The sequence below is a fragment of the Phaethon aethereus genome, assembly GCF_964289735.1.
Source record: "Phaethon aethereus genome assembly, chromosome: 1".
NCBI classification, from domain to species: Eukaryota; Metazoa; Chordata; class Aves; order Phaethontiformes; family Phaethontidae; genus Phaethon; species Phaethon aethereus.
The window spans coordinates 120,199,848-120,226,435 of record NC_138575.1 but is presented as its reverse complement, the minus strand read 5'-3'; the positions used below and the strand labels follow the sequence as shown (position 1 = coordinate 120,226,435).

General features: G+C 43.7%; 1 protein-coding gene across 1 annotated transcript; it reads right to left on the bottom strand.

Moving 5' to 3' along the window:
• Positions 1-24,100: 24,100 nt before the first annotated feature.
• KCNJ15 (potassium inwardly rectifying channel subfamily J member 15) lies at positions 24,101-25,677 on the bottom strand (the record flags this gene model as incomplete). Its single annotated transcript, XM_081999060.1, has 2 exons — positions 24,101-25,270; positions 25,610-25,677. The coding sequence occupies 2 exons, from the start codon at positions 25,675-25,677 to the stop codon at positions 24,124-24,126; spliced, it is 1,215 nt and encodes a 404-aa protein (XP_081855186.1). The 3' UTR covers positions 24,101-24,123.
• Positions 25,678-26,588: the final 911 nt, after the last annotated feature.

Here is a 26,588-nt window from a genome sequence, read left to right as displayed (position 1 = left end):
TTGCCGTGCAATCGTTACAGCACAACTACTAATGAAATAGTAAAGTGGCAACACAGCCTCAGAGGAGAGGGCTGCTCTGCGCTGGATTCACCCAGAGCCCTTCTGCAGGGCAGCAGTTTGCTGCCTTTTGTAAACTCAGGAGATGCTGGGACAAAAAAAAAAAAAAACAACAAAACCAAAAACCCAAAGCAACAAACAACAATAAGAACAGCAACAAGACTTTACAAAGCAGACCTGGTTGTAGAAATGTGCTGTGTGAAGAGTATGTGCTTAGGATGCTTTGGAACCAAACAGTTGGGGGAACCGAGTGTTTTCAAATGTGCTGACACTAGGTGGGGTTGTGGGTTAGAGCAAGCCCCTCTTTGCCGGAGACCCCGTTTTGAGCACATTTAAAGCCCGTCCTGGGGTTTGGCAGGACCGTGCATGTTTGTCACCCTCTGCTCAAGAGGCACCAGGGTCTGAAGGAGCCGTGTGGTTCGGGTCGGGACACAGAGAGGTGCTCAGCTGTTTGCAGCCGCTCCGACTCCAGCTACGCTTCTCCTTCGCTCGCTTTCCTTAACAGCATGAAATTTGCCCAGAAATTACAAAAGAAGTAAAATTAATCCCGAATTAATCATCCCCAAGAGGACAGGAGCTAACCCTTAGTGCCAAAACGGGCTCTGCTGTGGGGACCGTTTCCCCGCAGCCCTTAAGCAGGAGTCCAGCTCATACCAACGCTGGCGGGGCCGGCCGTGGGTGCCGGAGTCGGCACATGTGTGTGCGTTGCCGTACCAGGGCACCGGTGCTCCTTCTGGCAAGTGCTGAGCTGCCACGGAGAGCCGTGGGCGCCTGCCGCGCTCGCTGATGTCAATGGCAGCAAACGGGATTCGGTGCTTTGAGGATGGCTTGGCACCTCGCAGGCAGGAGGCTTTAATGTGGTTTCTTGGGTGTAACTGAAAGCAGCTTTTGGCCCAGGGAAATGAATATTTTTTGCCTTTGTATATGCCCTGATTTTTGTAATCATGCTGTTAAATATGTCTTCTGGAGAGCGGTAATTAAGAGAGCATATATTTTATTTACTTCTTCAGAAGCATTGAGTATGTCTGTTCAAGGCATGATTTTTTTCCTCTCCTGAATAGACGATTTTTTTTTTCATCAACACATGTGCCGGCAGCATGCTGGGGGTCAAAACAAAGACTCCTGGGTGGATTTCCATCATGATGTCGTGGATTAGGCACATGAAATCCTACTGACCAGTGCTGAACTCTGTGGTTTGGAGCCGCTTCATCAGTTTTGGTCACTCTCCCACTACCCCAAGAAAAATTCTGCATGCAATTTAAACCTGTCCTGGTGTTTGATACTTACCTACTTATTAGGCACTTCTTCAGTTATACGCATTAGTGGTCAAAACCGGGACATCATGAGAGAGCAAAAGGTGCCTCCAGTTGAGACATTGCTTTATAGCTCATGAAGAACTGAAAAGAAAGGAAATGAGAAGCTTTATAATAACTGAGTAAGGCTTTCAGCACAAGCCATCATAACCATTGTTCCTTCAGTGTCTCTTTCTGTGGTTTTCGCAGCGTAAACCTGAGCTTAGCTTCCCAGAAGAATACAGTTTCTTTTAGCGCAAGGAAGAGATGTGCTTTCAAAGCTTGAGCTTTTAAAGCCTATGGCAAAATAGGTATTGAAATGTTACATGAAAATAATAAGCTTGGGGAGGGAAAGAGGTATAAGATAATGATCGCAATAAAGTGGTTATGAGCATGATTTCACCTTCAGGAATGCTGCAGCAGGAATTCGAGTTTTTTTATCATTCATCAAGAGGGACGAAACCTGAACAGTTTTTAATGAACAAAGAAGGCAAGTTTAGTTTTCTAGGACTCCTGGATTTACAGTTTTGATGTCAGCAGGGACCGGTTGCTCATCTCCTCTGACCTTCATTAGCAGAAGCCATACAATTTCATCCAGCTACTCCTGTAATGAACTTGACCTGAGTTGAACAGATTCTTAATTTTTCATTAATATCCAGGCAGAACTGTAAGAATTCTGTCACTTTTATCAGTTTTAGCACAAACATGTGTTTCTGCGAATCCTTGAGCCACTACTGTGTTTGTTGTTTTTTAGTTATTTGTTTACTGTCTATAGCAAATATTATGTTCTCCCCTGTGTAAGTGCCCACCCATCAGCCAGGGAATAAAAAACAATCCCACATCCCTGAGGTGACTCACACACCTCATGGATACTGAATCACCACTAAGATGAGGTGAACACATGGTGTGCAAAGTGGAGGCTGGAATGTTTTCAGCCAAAACATTCAGAAAATACTGGTACGCATTAAGGAATTCACAGCAGGGAAGAGGAGCGTCTTGTGAATGACGATTTACAACCCAAAGGACTAAACTAACAATTCCCTAATGCTTCTGGCTGGCATCCCCGTTACAGACCATTCATTTTTTGTGACCCTAAAACCAGAGAGAAGTACAGAAAATTCAGCTGGACTTTGTTTAGCTCTAGTCCGCAACCCCTCCTCAGCAGTCCCCACTCCAAGTTTGGGCACCTCTGGGCTAAACTATTATTTGCTTAGTACTATGAGCGGTAGCCATACAGCGGTACGCTGTCATACGCCATATACCACCCAAAACTCCCTTTGCAGCCTGAAAATGAGGCTCTGCTGTCCCCAGGAGAGGGCTGACATCAGTGACACTGGCTCCCCGTGGGAAGATGCTGCTGAGCCACGATGGGGGCTCCTGCTTCAGAGTTTCCACCTAGTCAGGTTGAGGAGGAACAAGGATGATCCTCAATAGCTCTTAGGCAGAGTCATCCCCTGCCCGGGCATGGGGCGGGGGAAGGCCTGTGTGTGTGATCAGCATGGGCCAAGCAAGGCCTGAGACCCTCATGGTGTCTCAGCATGGGAGCTTGGAAGCAGCGTCGTGTTGAGACAACCGCTGGGCCCCCAGTAGCACCGAGCATGGGCAGAGCGCGCTTGCAGCTGCATGGCTCGGCAAAACCTAGGCACCCGGCAGGGGCTTTTGGAACTCCATTCTTGAGTGACCTGGCCAAGGCTATACTGAAAGCACACTGAAATTGTAGGAACTGAGTCACAGATCCCAGCACACGCATTTGCAGTAGATGCTTTTATAGGTTAAAAGTAAATCCTCTTCAAGAGGCCTTCTTTTTCCGATATGAAGGTGATTTGGGGTGATTGTTTTCTTCAAAGTTGTATGCATGATGTTTTGTTGTTGCTTGAATCGAGAAGTTCATGTGTTAAACACTGTACCAGAGCTGTACCCGATTGTGTCCAGGTTAATAGACGAGCCTTTGTCAAGGACACTGTGCAAACACATTTCCACAAGACATTATTGTCTGGACACATGAGCAAATATTTGCCTAAAAAGTGTAATTGACTATTGTTCAAGAACTGCCACCTGCCCCTTGGTTTTCTGGCACTCTCGTAGAAGCGACTACGCTTACAGCATTGCCTTCAGCCAACATTTCCACAGGAGCCAACTCTTGACCAACAATTAAATAAACATTCAGCTTGCTGCCTTTTTTTTTTTTTTGCCCCTCAAGGCTGCATAGCCTTTTTATAATAAAGGAAGTGTTACAAAGAAAAGGAGAAAACACAACCAGCCTTGCTTCAGCAATAGCGCTACGGGGAAATGACATACATGGGGAATGGCAATCTAACATGAGGGACATGCTGGAGTAGTCATGGACGAGATCACGAGACCAAGCAGCAACACAAAGAACAAGCTCATCTGTGTTGTCAAGTTCATTGTGTCAGCTGAAGGTATGAGAAGTGATGACAGTCACGATGGCAGGGGATGGACAGACAAAAGAAGACTGTGCAGCTGTCCTATAATATGTGGTGTGTGACATGCCGAGTGGTTTGAGCAGGAGCTCTACAACGTCCTTTTTCATCTCCAGTAAAGCTTCCCCAAACTGCAAATAAATTACTTCAGATGTAAACACTTGCACACCCGCCTTAATCTTAAAGATATATTTATACAGAGATATGTTTTGGAAAGCTATGCTCAGTTTCAAAGTGGAAAACCAAATATTTCTATTTGAGAATCTTGAATTTAAATATTTTTATGGTTAACCATTGTCTTCTCAGCCCTTTCTGGTTGAAGTAGTTCAACTAATTTGATGGGAATTCACCAAAATATTTGTTCAATTAAAATAGATATTTTTCTGATTTAAACCCTCAGAAAAAGATGGGGACAGACTTTTTAGCAGGGCCTGTTGCAATAGGACAAGGGGTAATTGTTTTAAACTAAAAGAGGACAGATTTAGACTAGATATAAGGGAGAAATTTTTTCACAGTGAGAGTGGTGAAACACTGGCACAGGTTGCCCAGAGAGGTGGTAGATGCCCCATCCCTGGAAACATTCAAGGTCAGGTTGGACAGGGCTCTGAACAACCTGATGTAGTTGAAGATGTCCCTGCTTATTGCTGGGGGGGGTTGGACTAGATGACCTTAAAGGTCCCTTCCAACCCAAAGATTCTATGATTCTATGTTAAAAATTGTTTCATCTAGTTCCACTCATGGAAACTGTATCATTGTCCAAACTTATTTTTTCCACCACTTTTATTTTTAATTTCTTATCCCAAAATAAGTGATGTTATTGCCAGGCTAAGCTGTGCTACTGGTTTTGTGGAGGTAGTGACTCTCTAGAAATATGTAATCACACTAGATGCATTCCCTTTTAGTTTGCTCAATGTATTAAAACATGTTGCTACCAGTTAGGATAAATTAGTATTTCTTTTTGCATCTATCAGATTACCCAGCTGACTGGCCCCTGTGACCCTGGCAGTTGCAATTCTGCTGACCTCAGAGCTCATCGGACAGGTTTCTCTGACTCCCTTCAGTTGTTTCTTCCTCTCAGACCCTCACTACCTGCTGAAACAGTCCTGTCTTTTCAGAACTTCACCAGATTCACCCTAATCTTGACCCTTACATTCCCACTTGTTCTTGTCTCATTGCTGAAAATACAGCCCATGAAATCCCAGCTTTGTTAAGACCCGACTGAACCACTGAAAGAGCTTGACTTCACCTTGTACTCTTTCTTCTGCATTGTCACAGCAACTTCCCCAGCTATCACAGCTCTCCAAAGACTTAGTCCATGTCTGGTATTATATACATGAGGATTTGTGGCATCTCTGTAATCATCATCTCCATCTTTGCTCAGAAAACATGATTGGCAGGTAAGAGAGCGCCAGTCCTACCTGATAATGACAAGAGTTGAGTGGAAATACCTGTGTTTGCGTGGTGGGACACACACACTGACCTGAGGCCCTTAACTACCATCTTTTCTCTTTGATCTGTCACTGTATTTGTGTTGTGGTAACCATCAATGTTGTTGACAAGGAGAGTAAATTAATGTTACCAAAACTTCCCCAAAATAGCCTCCTCTCCATCACTCAAGAAGCCCTTTTTCAACACCAGCTGTCAACTGCCCACAGCAGGAAATGCTTCCTCCGGTGTCTTTTCCTCCTGAGGGACTGTTAGCTCTGAAACATACCATTGTGCAGAGCATGGATTCAATACACAAAAGGCTAAAAACTGCACAGCATCCTGTCCTTGCTATTCATGAAGTGGAGTCTTTCTCTCATTCTGCAACACAGTGAGGGGCCAAAAAGAAAACCCAACACAGTAATGCTGTTGTTGCAGCAGTCGCATCCCTGAAGGCTGAATCCTATACCAAAGGTGAGCACGCTGAAAACAAGTGAGAGAGCTGACATGCTTGTCACTGCCCAGAAAGAGAGGGAAATGAGACACTGAACTCATTTCCTTGCACAAGGACTGCAAGTTCTCCTAAGCTGAAGGGAAGTGCTGATGAGTTACAGTAATTTCTACTAGCAGATTGCCACCATTACCTTGCCTACCTTTGTAAAAAAACACCACACTTGTCCTTCACTGTGCAAGCGGCTTTACTGGTGTTGCACTCTAGGTTTGGTATGGTGAAGGCCTTGTCAACGTCTTTGCTGTCCAACCCTTTTGAAGAAGGGAACAGAGGTGAGTGAAGGTGGCCTGCAACGAATTGCTGTTGAGCCATCAAGTGCGTGACTGGGGTAAACACCAAGAAATGTCCTCCTGTTGCTTGCATTTAGTCACTGATGAGGCTACACTGGCTTGTAGCATGCTGTGCCCTCTCTTGAGCCAAGGTAAATCCAACAGTGTCTTTCCAGCCAGCTCAAGAGCCAGGGGAGCCTTGTGCAAAGGTTTCGCTGATGAAAGAGGAAATCATTTCTTGATGCATGCCAAGGTTATAATCGGGGGGATTTGCGCAACTGGGAAAAACCTAGACTTTTCTTCGTCTCTTATGAGGAAATTGAGAAGCTTGGTCGCCAAATATCTGTTGGGAGAATCAAGAGGAAGCAGAGGTGTTTATTCGCCGAAGGAAATGGGAGGGCTCAGTGGCTGCAGCAGTGACACTATCCAAGCTATCCAAGCGCGGGCATGCACACGGCTGTGCTGGGACTCTCATCCTGTTGCCTTGGCGGAGCAGGAAGCTATCATCCCCGAGCTCTCCGTCCTGCTGGTGCCCACGCTACACTGAGCCTCAGGGGGTCACGAGCTCCGTGGGATTTTTTATTTTAACCTCTGCTTCAAAGAGCACACGTTTTTATCTGTGTGTGTGTGTGTGTGTGATGTGTGAGACTTGCTTCTCATCCATGCCCTCTGCAGCCCTCTTATTTACCTTTTCCTGTTGACCAAAGGTTTGATCCTGGTTTGGAGGAAAAAAAACCACACCATAAATGCCTCTCTTTGCATCTCACCCATCCTCTACTTCAGCTTAATGGAAATGGGTCTATGAATTTAGTGAAGAGTACTGTCCAGGCTGTTCTACTATCCATAGTTTGGGGTGTTTTTTTAATTATACTGTTTTTATCTTATTTCAGGAGTACATTAAATCACATGATTAGTATATGTGCGTGTGGTTTGGTTTTCCTTTCCCAGAGGAAAAATTACTTGTGCAATGTGTTTTCAGGGTTTTTAGAATACACTTTTTTTAAAAAAATCTTCATTCTTCTGTGTGTGTGTATTAGAGGCTAGCAAGGGCTGACATAGCCCACAGTTTCTGTGGGCAGATGATTTCATGGTCCAGGACCAGCTTCCAAAGCAACCTTTCCTCCTGAACAGAAGAATACCAAATTTATGGGGGGAAGTTATTGGCGACGGCAAAGTTATTCTTCACCCCAAAGCTTGAGGCAGTCTTTCAGAAATGCTGGGCTCAGGCCTGTGGCATGTCTGTGGCAGCCGGTATTGCAAAGCAGAGCTGCCACAGCTTTCTCTTGCAGTTAGTGCTCCCATGGGCTGATGGCTTTATGGCTTTGCTGTGGTCTACATGATAAGTGAGGAAGCCAAAGGAGTGCAAATGGCCATGTCAGAAAATAATGGCTGTTCCTAGACAATAGGAGTTGAACAAAAGTGTTGTTTATTTGTACCATCATGCATTGCTTCACACACATGGAGGACCCGGGAGCTCCCCAAAGTTGCATGCTAAATGAATCTGCTGCAGTTCTGCAGATTGAGCCCCAAGCAGCTGCAGTGGAGCTGCAAACTCTTCCAACAGCTGCCCTTGGCCAACCAGCACTGCTTTCACCCTCCACTTTTGGCACTGGAAATTGTGCTTTTCCCTGGTTATACCTGCCCATCTGGTCTGAAGAACAACAATGCTTATCCACCGTTGGGACACCTCAAAGATCTGTTAAATAAAATGTAAATGTTAAAGACAAGACAGACAGCAATCTGTCATCTTTTGTTGGCCTAATGCTCCTCTGGGAAATGTCAGTGCTCTGTGAGGGCAGAAGGGGAAAGGGCGAGTGGATGGGGTAAAATTACCCTGCTGTTGGATGGGGAACTAGAATGACAAAGCCTCTGTGATACTGGAGGTCCAGGACACATCATCAAATTACTGCAGATGCAGTAGTTTTAAACTTTTTTTCCGGGGCAATCCCACTCTTTGAAACCCGTGAAACAACACAGAGATGGTGCCCACAGAGCTCAGCCTGGGACGGTGTGTGACTTGCACCAGTTCCTTGAGGGGATTCCTGCCAGGCCTGGCCAGCTGAGCAGTGCCTGTGCTTCAGCACAGGAAAAAAAAGCCCACAAAAAAGCAGCCTGTGTGCTTACACCCCTGTGTGGGGCTGAACCACTGCCTGGCGCAGTCAGTGGCCATCTCACCTGCGTGCGTTTCAGACAAGGCTCAGGGTGCTCTGGATCAGAGACCTTTTTCTTCACGTGTGCATGAAAGGTGTGCTGCCCTCCATCAGCTGGCCTACGCTCACTCCTGCAGAGCCTCTCTAGGAGAATCAAAACATGTTTTTAATGTATCTGCCCATTTACACAGTACAAACGGATTACATTACTGTAGCTCCTGTCAAAGTCCAGGGAATCTGTCCACAGAGTAGCATGATTTGGCCTTTAAACATGAGCCCTCTTACTAAATTGAACAATGATGCAAAGACAAAATCTGTTGTAAATAGTTTATTATTTTACTTGCGTAACTATGGGAAAGGACAGAGCAGAGCAGGAAGGAAAGGGTACCTGCATTTGCAGCCAGCAAGACTGGTATCAGCCCTGGAAAAATATCTGAGTAGGGATCAGAGAAAAAATGACAAATACTGTCCTTTGTGTGTGATCTGCAATAACAAAAGGGGGTGTAAATACCTTCCAGAGTAAACAGCAAACCTCCTCTCTTCTTTCAAGACACTGAGCCATGTGACCGATGGTGGCAGCAGCTCATGCCTGGGACGGTGGTGAGGAGAAGCCATGCAGCTGCCGAGGCCCAGCCGTAGCCGCCGTGTGGACGGGGACCGGTGCAGCCCCTGGAGCCGCCATGGCAGGGCCAGGTCCGTGCGGGGCGCAGGGCGATGGGGAGCACACTTTGGCCCGTGAGATGCACCCTGAAGAGGAGTATTTTTCAGTACAGCCCCGTTGCTGCCAGAGTTGGCAAACTAACAGCTGCTCCGACCCAGAGAGATCCGCACGCGCCCTGGACCCCTCTCCCACCCCCTGACCCCCAGCTCTCCCTGTGCTGGAGGAGGCATCCCCCAGGTCCTCCCAGGTCCTCCCAGGTGCCCCCAGGTTCCCCAGGTCCCCAGGTGCTGCCAGCTCCAGTTCGAGGCACTTTCTGCATTGCCCACCTCCCTCCGGCCAGCCGGGCTCCTTTACGTCAGCCGCTCTGACCGCAGTCGCGCTGGGGCAGCGATGGTGCTCTTCAGCCGCAGGCACAGCCTGCACAGCCGATGCCTGTCACTGAAACCAAACCCCCTTCAGAGAAAAGAAAAAACAGAAAACCTGATTCTAGCCCCTTCCTAAGGCTTGACCTTTCACTGCTCCTGGGGAAGCCCATCCCATCCTCTTCCTTTGCAAAAGCAAACCTGTCACTTGCTCGTACTTACCCATCCTCTCACCTCCCACCAGAAAGGGTTTTTAGTTCTGTAATCTCATTTCGATCCCAAGCTCCACTGACACATAACTTCCAGTGCACTGGAAACAAGACCTCTGAACCCAACAGCACTGCTTACTATCTTTTGATATAACCTTAAATCACCTTATCCAGAAAACTGGTAGGTTACTTCTCTGTTTATATTTTCCCACAAACTCCTTTAAATTAAAATATACAATACCTATTCCTGGACCCTGATAACCTTCATAAAGTCATTAAGTCATTATTACCTAATAATATGTAGCTGGGAGCCATAAAATTTATTTACATTAGATAGTTTTCCAGGAATGTGGAAAGTAATTCAGCACCCTCAGCCTGTGTTCTGATAAGGTCAGATGGATTCCTTAAAATACAGGAAGCTTACCAGCAAAACAATATTTTTTCTTTAATCAAAGTAATATTCCTGCCAGCTCTGAGATATTTCTCCGTAATGTGTTGACTTTCAAGAATAGTGTACTTTGTTCCTTTGTTCCCGTCATGCTACAGTAAGTGAAGCTGTTCGTGTTCTTTCTTTCCTCTTGGACCAAAACAAGCCATCAAAACAAGCAGCTGGCCATTGCCTCAGATGGTGCAGGGAGACCTTTGGAGGACGGGGGTGACTGAGCCCTGCGGTTCACGATACGCATCGGCAGCGCTGGTGCCTTCCCCTGCTGTGTGTCAGGACAAGTCCTGAAGTCCCCCTCAGGTCTCAGCTCACCTGCCAGGGTCTGTGCTGTAGCAACACACCCTTCGGTGCCCGGGGACGCTCGGGCGAGGGATCCCCCCTCTCCAACGGGGACCCCGACTGCCCCGGGTGCCTTCCCTGCGCAGGCGGTGGCTGGGGGGAGGCAGAGCAGGGCCTGATGACAGCTCATCTGGGTGGTGGGTTGCCTCGGGTTTCTGTCTGAGTGTTACTGCTCTCATTTCTTTGGCTTTTGGTTGAAAGGAAGGCTTTGTGAATAAGGCAGTCGCCTGGAAATCATTGTCTAGGTTCAGTTTTGAGCTCTGCCACGGACTTCCTGAGATAGCGTGGGAAAGTCACTCCATTTCGCCGTGCCGCACAGTGTCTGTCTGTGAAAGGGGGAGGAGATAATCTCTCATTTCTTCCTCCCTTTGTTAATCTTGTCCTTTAAGACTGTAGCTTCCGAGGTTAATGGCTGTTCCTCACAGTGCATACCAGTATCTTGAGTTTGGCCAGGGCCCATAGGTGTTACTCTAATATAGCCGATAAATAGTAATAAAAGTAGCCATGAAATTGCTGTCACCAGGTATGAACTAAAAAGAAGTTAAATAAATGTCATGCAGTTAAGCTTCTATGCCAGTGGAAACTTTGCTAGTTCGCTTGGTTATCTGGAGCTCCTATGGCAGGTCAGTGTGGCAGGTTCTCATAATGACACTAGAAGTCTCCCAATATTTGAGTTTTTATGAAAACTTCATGTTCTAGATTCAGGTGGTTACAACTGAGTCTCAGCTTCCACTGAAAAACAAGTTTCTCTACTTCTAGTGGTCCAGAGAAAACATCTAAAATATTAATGCTGAAAGGGGAGGGGGGAGATAAAGAGAGGCAGAGAGGAAGAAAGGGGGAAAGAGATAAACAGAAAGAAGGGAAAGAGAAAGAAAGAATCCGTATTTTCTTGGTTTTTAAGGTCTCATGATGTTTATGCCAGTCTCAAGATCTCTAGTGGCCTGATTTGCGGTTTCTGAATGGATATCTTTGGCAGCACAGGAATCTCATTTAAGACTTTAAACAATTATGTTCTCAGAGTCTCTAAATAAAGTGCTTGTGCTTTAACAAACACTGGAAAAGTGAAAGGTTTGGCTTCTTTCCCTTTTGGATCAGCAGTGGAATGAATGGAAAACTGGTGCTGTGTGCTGCACTGATAAAAGAGCAAACAGATTTGTTTCTAGCGAGGCTGGAGCACACCAGCTAGGAAGACCTGATGCATATTTCATCTGGCATTGCTGGTCTATAGGCAGGTCATGTTGTTCCTGCCAAAAAGTGCATTTCTTCTATAAGCTAAGAGAGATGTCACCCTCAGTAGTTTTGAAGAGCCCGTCTTCTTTTTGAGTGTGTTGTCGGACGTAGTGTTGTAAGATGTTGGGGAAGGAGATCTCCCAGAAGTGAATAAAAAACTCTGATGATGAGCCCTGCTACTGCAGAATCAAGTTCAAAGAGTAAGCAGCAATGCATATTTACAGTACAAATCTCTCAGCTGGCACAACTCTTTTAGCCCGGTCCCAGTGCCCTGGCCAGTGCAGCAAGCATGCCCACCTCCATAAGCCATAGCAGTGGAAGCGTACACCCCCCCAGCTAGACTAGGACAAAGTCCAGTCCTAGGCACAGTCTAAGTATCACATGGAGGCTAGAAGTCACAATATTTTTTGAATATCTAGGGTTTTGATCCCCACAAGCAAACCTGCTTCAGTGGATACTGTTCAGCATAAGAATTATAAAACCATAAGGCTCACATAGTCTGGATTAAGGGCTTGACTGTAAGGTCTTCTGGTCATACCATGGAAATCAGTAGATGCTGCGGGGTTACTCTGTGTCCTGCTCTGCTTCATGTGTGCCCCAAATCCAAGGATAGAAGCTGTTTTGGTAAGAATCCTCATTAGATGAATCCATGAGTTTTCCACTCCTCAATTATGAGTATGAACTCTAGTCCTGGGTCAGCTTCGAGCCACAAACCAAAGCTAAACTTAATCTGGATGCATACCCATCCCCTTTCCCTGTTCAAAACACGCAGGAATTTGAAAGGCGAATTTTGGAATTTTCCATGGTTTGTGATAGTCTCTGTGGAGCAGCGTGTGGGCAAAGCAAGCACGTAACATGACTGTTGAGGGCCAGATGAGTGAAAGCAGTTGTTTGCTTTGTGGGTAATACCTTGGAAGTCAATGAGGCTGCTCTCTAGGGAAAACATGGGAAATCAATGGCAGAATCTGGCTCTGCGTCTGTAACCTTCTGTAACTACAGGGTTCAGCAAATGTGCAAGAGGCAGAGCTAGCAGGGAGCATGAGGGGGGCTGCTGCTAGGCCACTGCGGACCTGTTTTCTCCAGGTTCGAAACCTTAGGGAGGAAAAAAGAAAGGGAATGTTAGCAATTTCTGTCTGAGATTTCCATCCTTTGGGTTGTCTGCCTCTAGGAGAATTTGCCCTGTGAGCATCTCCAAAGTGGAGCAAAGTGGGCAAAAACTCTGTCCTCTTCAGAGAGCTTACACAAAAGGCTTACCCAGCCACTGAAGCTCAGCAAGTCTCCATACCTGAGCCCTACTAGATGGGCTGAGTGGCTGGTTGGGTGGTCACCAGGCTGCCTCATTGCCCAGGAATGCCTGTTACCGTATGAATTCTCAGCTGTTTGTAACCTAAATGCCACTTAGAGTGTTTTTTTCACAAACATATTTTGCAAAAATGTCAAACTTCAGATGTGCAAGTGTGTACAAAACCCAGCGGTGGAGCTGGTTTGGGAAGCACTGGGTGAGTTTGCCTAGCAACAGTTTCAGGCGTATATATCAATTAGACAGCACAAATGTTCAAATTCCTTGGCTGCTTTCTGGAGTCCCAGGTCTTTACCTTGGCTTCAGATCTGGATCAGACCAGAACTGCTTGGGAGTGATTTTCTTTTATCAGCTACTTTACAGGTAATTTACTAGCAGTTCAATCTGTATATTTACTTTGAAGAACAGAAACTTCATCTTCCAGATAAGATTACTCTCCTACAAGTAAATATTGGGCATAACACAAGGAAGGGATGAAAACTGCAGACAAAAAATGAAAAGTAAATGGCTGATCAGGCTATTAGATAGTTAGTTCAGGTTGAAGTACCTTCAGAATCTGTCAGAAAAGAGATTAGAGGGGGAAAGAGTTCATGGCTTTGTAGGACCACGTGCAACACTCTACACTGACTTGTGATCCTTACAATGTACACACCTGGCAAATTCAGTAGATTTAGCCAATGAAAGTTAAGTCAGAAAGATTCTGAAGAACTAGCATAAACACTATTCATCAAAATGTGGCTTTTCACTGTAGCATCAGAAGTCTGTTGTATGCTAACCCAAATTCTTGAACAGGAAAATGAAAGCCCTGCCTAGAAGCCTTTTCTCTGTGGAGGGGATGCTGCACTACAAGGCAGCAGGTGCCAGGCTTGTGCACCATTCCCATGAGGGAGTTTTTGGAGGAGCAAACGTTTCTAACAAGCTCTTAGAGCAAATGCCATGGGAAGCATGCCAGGGTGTGGAACCTGGGAGAGAGGCAAAACGATGATGAGCTGCATCAGCTGCAAACCTGGGTGCTACATTTCCATGTGGTGCTTGGCTACCCTGGTGACAGACACGTTATAAATACCTCAAGACAGACCCATTTTGGAGGGGTGCCTGCAGCTGTGGGGAAGCTGCAGATTAGAAATTCCAACCGACTCATCACAGGCATGAAAAATATTTCCCAACGCCACTCTGCTCGGGGGGCTTTTCTTAAGCAGATGAGACCTCACTAGTCTCATCAAATTGCTGTTAGAAAGGCTTGTGAGAGCTGCATTCAGCCCCAAAACTGATTACTGCTGTTGTCAAAGCCAGTGTGATGTAATGTTTGCCCTTGGAGCAAAATAATAAGACTAGTAGAGAACTGAATGTGATTGAAGGGGTGAAGGCTCAAGCTGGCTGTTTAATGCCATCACTGGGTTGAGAAATAGAGGGGCCAGTAGCAAGAGTCCACATGTGTACCTAGCCACCAGGTCACACGGGCCAAAATGTGCTTGTAGGGCTTATGTCACCCATGTGACATCAGCCAGCAGAAGATTGCAGGCAGGATGATGTCACTACTCCTATCCCAATCCATATTGAGGGAGACCAAGTGTCCACCTTCAATAGTATGCTTTAAATTACACTTAACATTCAGTGCAATGTCCAAACCATCCCCACCCATGTGTTCCCATGCTTTGCACTCGTGAAGAAGTGACCATCACACACAACCTACTTCATGGTACATCGTCCATGTAGGTGGCCACCACATGGTTGACAGAAATGTTGGCAGCATGGTTCACCGCATAGGTGAAGTGTGAGACAGATTTTATTCTGAATTATAAAGTTCTCAGATCTAAAATCTTTTCAGCAGAGACTGATATTACTACAAATGCAGTTGTGAAGACTCTAATAGGCTGAAAGCATTTTAATTTCTGAAAGATAAACATTTATCATTCTGACGTTCCATCGAGGTTGGTTCCAGGCAGTACAATACCCAGGACACAATGGAGGCCTCGCTCCTGCGCAAACAACGGGAAGCAGAGGAAATGATGCAAAGCCACACTGGAGCATGCACCTTCCCCTTCATGAAGACATGGATGAGAAATCACCAGGCTGAATCATTTATTTCTGATAAACGACTCTGTATTAATTAAACCTAATCACTCTAGCATAGCTCCTTATACGGCTATTAAATTGTTACCAGCTTACTGATGAACATGTTTACGAAGAGTAATTGGACTACCTTTTTATTGGCATTATCAGAGATTTCCACCCATCACTAACTTGTTACTTCCTCCACCACAGATCACTTAGGTGTGCCAAATGCCAGATTAACTATTTATGGGGCTGCTGAAGGGGACAAAAATCTCCAAACTGAAGAAGGAGGCAGGTGCAATAAGCATTTTTAACAGTGTTTTTCCTCCTCGTTGGTCACTGGTGGTGCTTATAAGGACAAGTGGACAAACAAGAATGAAATGGTGCAATATTCCTTTGCTTCCCCGCAAGTGCCGTTTTTCTGTACTACCACAAAATTCCTCCTGCCCAGACTGATATTAACATAAGGCTTGTAAGTGCTTTTGGGGCCCTGATTACTTTCACTGCCTCCCCTTGCCAATATGTAATGTATATTATTTTTTCATATATGTTTATGTGTTCATAAAAAGCTATACCCCACTCGACATCTGTTATCTGGATTAAGGTTATTCATTTGGCTGGCCAAAAAGGGATGGAAATCTGTGGAGCATTTCATATGCCACAATCCACAGATGATGGTCATTTGTCAGGTTGCTAATATGAACAAACCCAATAAAACAAGCAATCAGTCTATGGACTTAAATAAAACAACAGAAAGGGGAAGAAATACCAAGCCCTCCTCTGTAATGCTGTCCTATATATTATTTTTGTCTGTGTGGTCTTGCTATCATAAATGTTGCCATTATAGTCTCTACGTGACTTGCTTACGTGAATCCCTGAGCAAGGGATTTATCATCAAGTCCTCCTCATAAAGAGAAGACAAAATGCAATGCTTTGAAGGTCTCCTCTGGATTCAAATGCCTGAACTGAAAATGGCCAGCATCGAGCCAGCTCAGAATTACTGCTACATTTACTAGAGCTAGTAATGTCCAGAGTTATTTCCGCTCTGCTCTTTTACAAGTCATGTGATTTCATTTCTCCTGTATCAACACTCCAGTAAATGAAAACCAGACTCATAATCATACAATCAATTTTATTACATTGCCACTGTGTGAAAAGGAAGGCTTCAAAGATTAAGCAGCATTTTAGATAGGGAGAGTGAGCAAACCATTATTGTTTCAAGAACAAAAGAGGGAGCATTTAAACAAATTATTGTGGAAAAGAAATATTTTATATAATCAAAATGTAATTGGGTACATAACATGGCTGATATGTTGATGGCCATGAAAATTTAATTACCTTCTGGACCACTGAATAAATTATGCAGCCTGTGATCACTTCAGAGCAAAGTTTATAGGCCAGATTCACTGTTGGCATAAACAAACAGAGTTACATTGGCTTCCATGGAGTTGCCCTCATTTGTTCCAGCGGTGAGCTTGGCTCACCATCCCTGCAGCACAGATCCTGAGTCCTTTGAAGTCAATGGGAAGGGCCCTTGACTTCAAGGGACTTTGTATCATGTCTAGTGTACCAGGTGTTTTGCCAGCAACTGAATTAGTTAAACTGCACATCACCATGTACATACGTATTTGGTGTTGTAACACGTACTGACCTAGGATTGGGACTGGAAATGCATCCCCAGCAGCAAATACTCTATTTCTGTAACCCAAGCTCGCATTTGGAGTTGGTCTCTTCACATTTAGAATATTTCCACTTAGTGCTCAGCCCCTCGGTTTGTTTGCAGTTTAATTCCTTCTGGCATGTTATTCCATCACCCCCGCAAATCTCTCAGTAACTGCCTGAAAATTGAATCTATTTTAGATGAAGCTTCATCAGAAAAGATGTGATTAGAAGCTAACATATTCTTGCCCTGAACAAGCTGTCTGTTCTCTAAACCTAGCTGTGAACATAATTTTCCCAAGAAAGCTCTCTGGCAGAAGTTAGGTAGGAGAAGGATGACGGAGAGCAAGATCATGCATTTTATCCACCAGTTAGTAGCATTAAGTCACAGAGCTTGCTCCTGCCAAATACTGTCCAACCTGGGTAGAGAAAGTACATGTGAGCAATGCAGAGACTCCGGTCATCACACATAACTAAAGAAATGCAGAGAAAGTCCAATGAAACACAGAGCTCTTCATAGGCTTTACTTCCCAATATCTTGGTGGGGTGTCTCAAATGGGACCTCTGGACAGGTTCAGGATGAATCACTTGGGTGACTCCCAGTCAGCCCCGTGTCCTGCCCATCCCAGGCCTGGAGACCGAGCCACAGGCCTCAGCAGCAGCAATACACCTTTCCTATTTACAGGCTGAGAGGGTAAATGGATTTTTACTTGTCCATCTCAGCACAACAAATGCGTGTGAGAGAAGGAGGCCAAGGAGAGAAGGAGACAGAGCAGACACACAGCAAAATAACCAGAGCGGCTAACCCAACAGGCAGGAATGGCAATATGGGCTAATCAAGAGAACTGAGGAGAAGAACAAAAATTATGCTGGTAGCAGTGGTGTTTATCTCAATGGACAAACATCAATGTGAATTTTGGATGGTAGGAGGATGAAGTAGAAAATCTGACATATACCACTTCTCAGGTAACATCAAATGTATTAAAAATGTTTACATGCCTAATGTGACCTAACTGTGAACTCACTGAATTAAAATTCAGGTCTCCAGCTTTGGCTCCTGGTATTGACACCTCCAGCTTTGACCTGCTGGGTTACCTTTACTGTTTGCACGGTTCTGTGCCACAGCTTCCCAGCTATGAATAGGAATGACAGTAAATCATGTTGACAGCTTTTATAAATCACTAAAGAGCCTCCTGCTCTAAAGAGGAGCAAAAGCAAAATCGGCAGAGTTACTATTATTTGGCAGCTGTATTCAGGTATGAGATGGGTGCTTGGTAACGGGATGGTAGTATCAGATTGCAGGTTTAAAATAGACACTTTCAGAATATGGAAGTCCACAGATGAACTTGTGAAATACCAGTTCAATCACTGGCCATGGATTAGCAATGAAGTCTAAGTTCAAATTCCAGCTAAAAAGCCAAATTTATCATCGTAAAATATAATGTTTAAACAAACCTGCATCTGACACCAACTGATCATCACAAAACAGAATTAGAGCCAGCTAAAATTCTTCTGGGTTAGCATGAAACTACTGGAAATTTAAAGCTTTTTCATGTTTTGTCACAATCTCGATAATGGGCTTATTATGGGGGTTGTAAAATTTCATTACAGCACATTCATTTCTTGAACAAAATGAGGCTCATTTTTCCAGTGGAAGTAGCCTGGTCTTGATGATGCTTCTCTCCGCGCCAGAGAAAAGGTTCAGCTGGCTTCTTGGATCAGCTTTACAGCCTCTTTGCAACGCCAGGCTGCTGCAGAAAGGGGAACCATGGAGCCAAGAATTTGGCCTCTGGATTTCAGTGACATTAACACCCAGAAAGAATTCCTGGGAAGGACCACTTCCATGAGCAAAACTGGAGCCATTCCTTGCAGTCTGGGGCTTGTCTGCACATGTGAATAAATGCATCTGGAATAAAAGAAGCTATAAATTTAAAGTGGGAGAGAGGTAAAATGGAGTAAGTCATGTGGCAATGCAATTATTTCTTTTTTATTTCTGATGGAATTGGTCATGAAAGTCAGTGAAGTTGATGCAGGGAAAGACACCTGCATTCCAGTCTCAGAGTGTCCACGTGTACTGTCACTCCAGACTGAGTTACTTGGGGTTGTTAAATAATTGCACTGGAATAACTCCATGTGCAGACAAGCTTTCATTTTTCTGTAGAACTGGGGAACGGCAGAAACCTATCAGGGAATAAATTCAGCGTGCTTATTTCCTCTCAGAATGAAAAATTTGCCTGGGTTTGTGAGGATAGTATAAATAAAATTACCAGGATAAAGCAATCAGTGTTTCATTAATAGACATTTCATAGCTGAGTAAACTTTTTTCAGCATATCAGTTGGAAGACTGAACCATTTCTGGTTTTCAAAACGTAAGTTTTGAGTGTCTGTTCTAGCTTTCAAGCACTTTGGTTGAAGGAGAAAAGATCAGCTATCATACTCACCCAGATATAAGTCAAAATATGGTTTTATGCAATTTTCTAGGAAAAAAAAACCAACTTGACTTACATTTGGGTGCAAATTCTTTGAAGAGGAAAGCAAGTGTCAGTTCTGAAGTGCTACACACTTAGACAAGGTATTCATCGGTTCCTCTTTTTCTTGCCTGTCTTTGTAAGCATTTTCCCTATTTTTTGCCAGCCATAAACTGTCATAATATGACCAATTCTGCAGCTTTTAGAGATTCTTCATGTTTATACAGAATTGTAGGGATGCCACTTGTTATTCACTGCTGTTTCAGGGCACTCGGTGTACAGAACAGATCCTCTCAAAATGAATTCATGGAAAAGAGCAGAGAGAGGGAGGGAGGAAGAAACATGGGGATCTCATTGGGAATTACGCTTAACCTCCATTCTGGTCTTCCCTAGATGCCTGATGGTACTGCACTGAGACTGAAGTGAGTGATTCTCTTACACAAACATTAGTTGGACATGCTTTGGGAAATGAACATTACCTAAATCTTTGTTTCTCACAGGAAAACAGATATATGCCTGCAGGCTTACAATGAAAATGTACCCTGACTTACAGCAAGCATCTTTCATAGGCTACTATGGTATATACTGTTCTTTCTGAACTTTATCTACCATCAGGGTAGTATTTGCGATACTTTCTTGTGAAAATAACAATCTGGCAATAACTGGCAAGATTGGCCATTTAGCATGAATCACCTAATTCATTCCAGATCTTGGTCTTTGATATTTATTTTGAGATATTCCTTATTTTGGAGCACAGCAAAGGGTACATTTCACAGACCGTTTTAGCAGTTTCATTGGGCAAAAAATGAATAACAATTCCCTAACTTGAAAAATTGTTGTTTAACCACAGTTAAGTGAAATCTTATTCTGCTTACGATTGAAGTATATATCTTTGTTGCAAAGGAAAGATAAATAAATTATTATCCTAACCAGCATTAGATAATTAGATGCTTAATATGAGCAGTAGAAGGGAAAAGATGTTGAAATAGGTCTATGGGAGGTGAACAATTTGTACTGCAAAAACCATTAAGGAGTGCTGGAGCCATCTGACCTCTGTTAAGACTTTTCCTCAGACACCTCAGCCCTTTTTAATGCAGAGCAGCTCAGACTCACTGCATTTTGTTTTGAGGCTGGTGTTTTCCTGAGAGTAGAAATACAATGAGGGGGTCCGAAGACAGCTTTATGTTGCTGCCCCCATCCGACACTTTTGCTCTGCGTGAAAGCAGAACAGAACACACATCTTGCACCTCCAGCAGTGCAGCATCTTAGCACCAAATTACGTCCATGAGCTGGTTTTGGTTTCATCAGAGCCTGTCACACATTTGAACCTCAGCAGGAGCCTCGGCAGCGCCAGGCAATGCTCCGTTCTGCTGTTGGTCCTGAGGATGTGATCTTGGGTGGAGAGGAGCAGGAAGGTAGAGAAATACAGTCTTTGTACTGCTGTGAAATATTCATGGCAACGTGTCTGTCAGAGTCATAAATCCTGTCATCTCCTAAACATTCTCCTCCTCTCAGTATCACTAACGTCAGTCATCATGTCATTTTTTTTTTTTTTTTGAGAAACATTTACAGGGGATAATAAAGAAGGAATGAATTTAACAGTTATACGATATGGTGAGGTGCACAGTGACCATTGCAGGATTTATTGTTAAGAGGCGATGCAAAAAGCATGTGTATGTTGTGCTACTTTTACGTTGTTTTGTTGTGTGTACTACGTGCTGACACAGGACAGGGTAGCTCTGAACAGTCTCTGCTGAGAGAATATATGACATCCTGGAAATGCTCCAAAAGCCCTTTCAAGCTGTTTAGGTACAGGATGTTCCACCAGTACCTATTGCATTAAACGGGCTCCGTTCTGGTAATGTAATATTTGCAGAGAGTATCTGCTGAAAGCTGAGCAGGCAAGTCAGGGTAAAATTCCTTTATTCATGTAATCCCAACAACATGAGGGTGACTGGGACATGACTGCTTTGCAGCCAAACTGTATTAGCAATGAATAAGCAAGAGCTAGAGCATACACTATGCTTCTTTAAGCTTGTCTCCATCACAGATTTGATAGAGTCATCACAGAGTCTTACCTGTTCTCTTTCAAGATCAAGCTGTCATTAGACTAACACTGAGCAAACACATTCTGAAGTCATCAGGAACATTTCTTCAAATACAGAACTTGCATTCACTTTTCCCAGTCATTTGAGTCATCTCAGCAAATCTGAGAGTTTTGATTTTTTTTTAACCTGGCACCCTATGGTAGTGGCAAATGTTCGGTCATACAGGTGGGTGTGTACGAGTGGGTTTTGTTCTCTCTGTTTTTTCATTCTGCATCCTTCCCCCAGTATCTTTTAGACCTAATGCCTATTTGCCCTCCTACTTCTATTCAGAAAATTGGAGAACCACATTTTTCCGGAGACCACTATGCTCCCCTGTCAAAATCTTGGCTTCCCGCAAACATTGTCATCAGTTTCGAAGATGAAGTGAAACATCTGTGAAGAATGGTGGATCTGACTGGCACAGTCAGCCTGCAGTGTCTGGGGGTTCATTTCTTCCCTTCCTAAGTCATTGCAAGGAAGCAACAGAAGTGAAATTATGCTTCTTTACTCACCTACCTCCACAGAAAAAAAAAAAGAAAAAAAAAAAAAGAACAACGAAGTATTGAAGCCAAAGCAAACAGTTCAGAAACAGCCCATGAGCTGAAATAAGTTCCCATCCAGCTGTGTGCTGTACAATTCTAAATAATTAAAAAAGCTCTGCTCACTGATAGCTCATGAATAAAAGAAAGATAAATATGTCTTATTCCTCAGTAATTTTAAAAAAGTAAATTTTAATTTACCATGACTAATTTCTTCTGAATGATCTAGTGACTGGAATGGAGGATTTACTTGATGGACATATACTTGCATTTAGTGCACACAGGGACATGGGACTCCACTGCTTTCTTTAGTGCCTGAAACATTAGATAAAGATTTAATTTAAATTTATTCATAAAGTTAGTTCATTTTAGAGGCTAGTATAATCATCCAACTCAGTGGTTCACAAAGTGGTATTTTCCATTTGTGGGGCAGGGAGAGGAGTGAGAAGGTGCTGCTGCTGCCTGTGTAGGGACCTGACCTGCTGGAGCTGTGGATGCTCTGCCCTGACACCTTTGGGACAAGCAGTCAGCACACGAGAAGGCTCTCATGCCCTCAATCGTCATCTGGGCAAAACAGTCCTTACTCATCTGTAAGGGAGCTTTGGGATGGCCATGGAAGTTTTTTTTTCTCGTTCTCCACCCTGTAAGTCCTCAGTTGAGGTAAATCACCGTAGCTATGTTTACACCACCCGAAGAGCTTACCGCAAGGAGTGAGAGGTTGTGGTTTGCTGGTGATTCATATCAGATCCACGTCATGACATTTTTCCACTGCAGTTCAGTAGTCTGCAGTTAAGCATGCTGCTCTAAGGCCACTTCTACTCTTCTTAACAGAATCTTAATTGCAGAAGGAGCAATGGAAGTTACGCTTGCATGAAGGCAAGAAGGAAAAGTACAGCTTGTTGCAGAGTAAGACTGTGTTCTGAAGCTGGAATGAATGAATAGCAGTGAATTATACATTACACTAATGTATGTATATAATACTACTGTACAGTCTCTTACTACCTGATGAAGGTTTGCTTTAACTTTGCCAAAGATTTCTAGTCCCTTCCCTTCCCTTCCCTTCCCTTCCCTTCCCTTCCCTTCCCTTCCCTTCCCTTCCCTTCCCTTGGTGCCATGGGCATCTCTGTGCTCAACTTGCTGTGTGCCTCTTTAGGCACCAAGCTAGATTCATTTATTGTATAGAGTATTGTATGTTAGACTGCAGTACTGCATTCCATTAGGCCACACGGTGACGGGAAGCTAAGCACAGTAACATTAAGTGTAATGGTGCCAGAAGTCCTTTCATCACTGCAGGCTTTGGTGGCTCCCAGGCCGAGACCTGGCCCACAGACCCAAAACTCGTACATAATACAGCTTTTCCTTGCCAAAGCTTTAGAGGAGCAAAATCTGTAGAACTCAGAAAGCTGCCAAAGTGATATGAGTCAGAAATAATTTCTAAGTCCCATTAAAAAGCTGACCTATATATAATAGGCATGCTACATGGACACTACTGCTACCTGGTGTGTTACCCATAATCTGACCACTTTAGTGATCTTCTGAGTCCCTGAGTTGTGTGCTGGATGCAACTGCCTACACCAAGCACTCAGCTCTCTCAACGTCTCAAAGATACCACACCCTCCCCCCGTGCCACAAAGAGATCAGGAGCGGCTCAAATTAAATTCCTTTATTAATGGAATGGTTTTAATAGACCAGAAATGAAATGGTTGAAAGGAATGGTCATCCTTTATGGTTGCCAGAAAAAGTAAATATTGTCTACAGACATTATACAGCTTTCTTTTAACCAAAATTAAATACGGTCCATAGCAAAGCAAGCAATCTGTAGAAATGTATTGTTATGCTGCTATCACAAACTATTTACATTGGATAAAAAACAGGTGTCTCAAAGACAGCTTTAACCTTAGTTGATTACTGTTATGATTCTGTGTATCTTGCCCTCAACTCTCCTTTTTGCTGCTATATATGAATCAGGCATTAACAAGGTTAAAAAAGCGAGTGATCACAAAATGAGCTCTAAGTAGCAGAGACAGAGAGCAAGCTCCCTTCCTCATCACCCAGCACGACTACTCTGTCACCCTCCTTCAAGATTTAAGAAGGAGTTTATCACCTCCCTGCAGGATCTTCCCACGTCCAACCATTTGTCTCTCCAATCAACTTACTTTCAGTGCCAGGAATCGCTGTGAAGGCAATAGCTGGTACAAGAATATACATTTTAAATATACATTTTTTAAAGGAGCATATTTTCTTCTAGCAGTACTGTGTGCTGTCTCTGCAAATGCATGTTCACAGTAAAACCATGTCAAATAAATATTTGAAGGAACCAGCACAGTGCATCCAGTTTAACTTTCCAAATGGAAAGTGGTGTGTCTGCTTTCAGTGGTGGTATAAGGCAGAGACTTAATGCAAATCCAACTTTGATAAGTCACGATCATGAACAAAGAAATCCTGCCGTATTACAAAATACTTGATTAACAACTCAGCCAAACAAACAAAGGGGTAGGTTTACTATACACTGAAGCTATTTGCTGAAAAAGACTTCACTGCTGGTTTCATAGCAGACACACAGCACAGAAAGTATGTTTTTTCAGTTTGTAGAGAGGATTAATCAGAATAGTTTGTCCATTCCATCAAACATTGCTCTGCTGTAACAACATCGTTCTCAGTTCCCTCTCTCTTTGATCCTCCTGCCTGTATTTCTCCTCTAGTTTTTGTTTTTCAGAGTCCATACTATAAAAAGTGGAATCTGTGCTTCTCCTAATCTTCTCAAATTGACTGAAATCCGCAACGTACTTTCCATTTGGAGAGAGAGAAACCACAGGCACGAACTCATAGCCCCAGTGGATCTCCTCGGGGATGTAGGAAGTCCTGCTTTGGCAGACAGCACTGGTGGACTCCACCGTGGCATTCAGGAGCACCACGAGCTCAAAGTCCTTCTCCTTGAGATTTTGAGGTGTGAGATCTCTCAAAGGGCTGCTTTCATCCAAAATATGGTAGAAGGTTAAAGGCAAAATGAGAAATGGACTCTCTGAAGAGGAGTCAACGTTGAACTTGACACTGGCTTGATTCAGCAGGATCCTCTCCCCTTCTTTGGTTTCATATGTCTGAAGAAGTTTCCCAGACAACTGACACTGTATCAGAAGGCTCTTCCTCATATTTGCTACTCTGATCACCAGGCAAAGTTCTCCATTGTGTTTAGTAATGACTGCACAGTGGCTGAATTTAATAGTCTCTGCCCTTTTTTTGGGTCTTGCAATTTTGGCCAGAAAGGTACCTGTGATGAAGATTTCAATCAAGGTTGTGATGACCAGTTGGGCCACAAGTAAGAAAATGGCATGAGGACACTCCTCTGTAATGAAACGAAATCCATAGCCGATGGTCGTCTGTGACTCCAGGGAGAAGAGGAATGCCCCAGTCAAAGAGTCTACGTTCTTGACACATGGCTCATGCTTTGGGGTGAACTTGTTTATTTCTAAATCACCATGAAGGAATGCAATGGCATAGTAGATAACTCCAAAGAGGAACCAGGTCATAACAAAGGTAGCAGCAAATAAGGTGAGTTTGTACCTCCACTTCATGTCTATAACTGTAGTCCACAAATCTTGAAGGTAGAGTAGGTAAATGCCATCGACTTTGTCTATCCGCACATTACTGTGACCGCTTTTGGACATCACACGGGGTTTGTGTGCCTTGAGCATGGCAGTGTCGATGCCTCCGTTAACCAGCGGGACACGGGACATATTAATCTTAGTGGTTTCCATTCTCACTGCTTCAGTCCTAAGAAGGGAATAAAAGAAGACTGTTACTTAATGAAATTAAAGCACATAACTGGTTCTGAAAAACATCTGAAAACGTTGATGGAGAGAAGGCATAAACACAGCAGCAGTGAATAAAAACAGTTGGAATATAAAGTTACCATTATACAATATCTAACATTACAAATAATTTTGTATTCTTTTTTCCAGGAAAAAAAAAAAAAATCATTCTTTGATTCTGGTGACTGCCAAATATGGAGAAGTAGGCTTCTTTTATGATAGCCTGCAAAAGAAATTTGACCAAGCTGAAATTTTATATTAGTACTTTATTTCTGTAAAATGCATTAATTTTTTTTCTTACGTTTCTCTAGAGAAGAGGCTCTTTTTGATTACTGAGCAGGTTTTCTTTAATGCCCTGAAGAGAGACATCTGATCAAAATTAAAGTCGCGTCAATGCTTGGTTTAGAACGCAGATCCAGCACACCACCTCTGTCTCTTCCTGCGACGGAGGCAAAATGAGCCAGACCAGCTTTCACTGTGAACAATTAACTTCCACAAGTGACTTACTCAGCCCGATCTGGCTCTTTGTTACAAACCTACGACTAACCTAGAGGGAAACAAAGCAGACCTTGAACACATCAAAGTCAAGTTTTGGAATATTTACACCTGAAAACACTTCGAAGATGTTTGCACTATACAGCACTCCTATTTTAAACAGTCTAAGGAAAAAAAAGGGAGGTAATTCACAAAGTCAGCATTCTAGCCATGGGCCCTGACCTGCGCGAACCCGGCAATCATTGGACCACCCGACTCCTGAAGTTTGTTTACTGTGCATCAGTCCGGATGGAGAGTAAGTGTGCGAACACTCGGGACTGAACAAAGCCCACAGAGTGAAGCAGAACGGTGCCTGTGCCAGTTTGATGAGGCAAGTAACAAGACACAGCTTGCAGGACCAGACAGTGATTACGTAGAGCAAGGATAGTGCATGTTATAGTCGTTTCCAACAACAAAACTTCCTGCTGACAAAAACAACAAAGAAAAAAAACATCCCATGCATCCTTTGTGCTTTGGCAGGTCGTACAAAAAGCATTGTTTTGTTCCATTGTTTTCCTCAAAAAGAGCCTTAAGTAAGTGATTCGTTTTCATGAACCACTGGGGAAAAAAAAAAAAAAAAAAAAGAACGTCTTCCTTATAGCTACTTAAAAGAATTTTGCAGGAAGTACAAGATATATTTGTGGTACACACATGTGCCAGTCCAGGACATCAGCATAATTGCTCACTGAAGTACCTTTCCTGTTATGTCAATTAAGGAGAATTTTTGTTTATTACTGTACCCATCA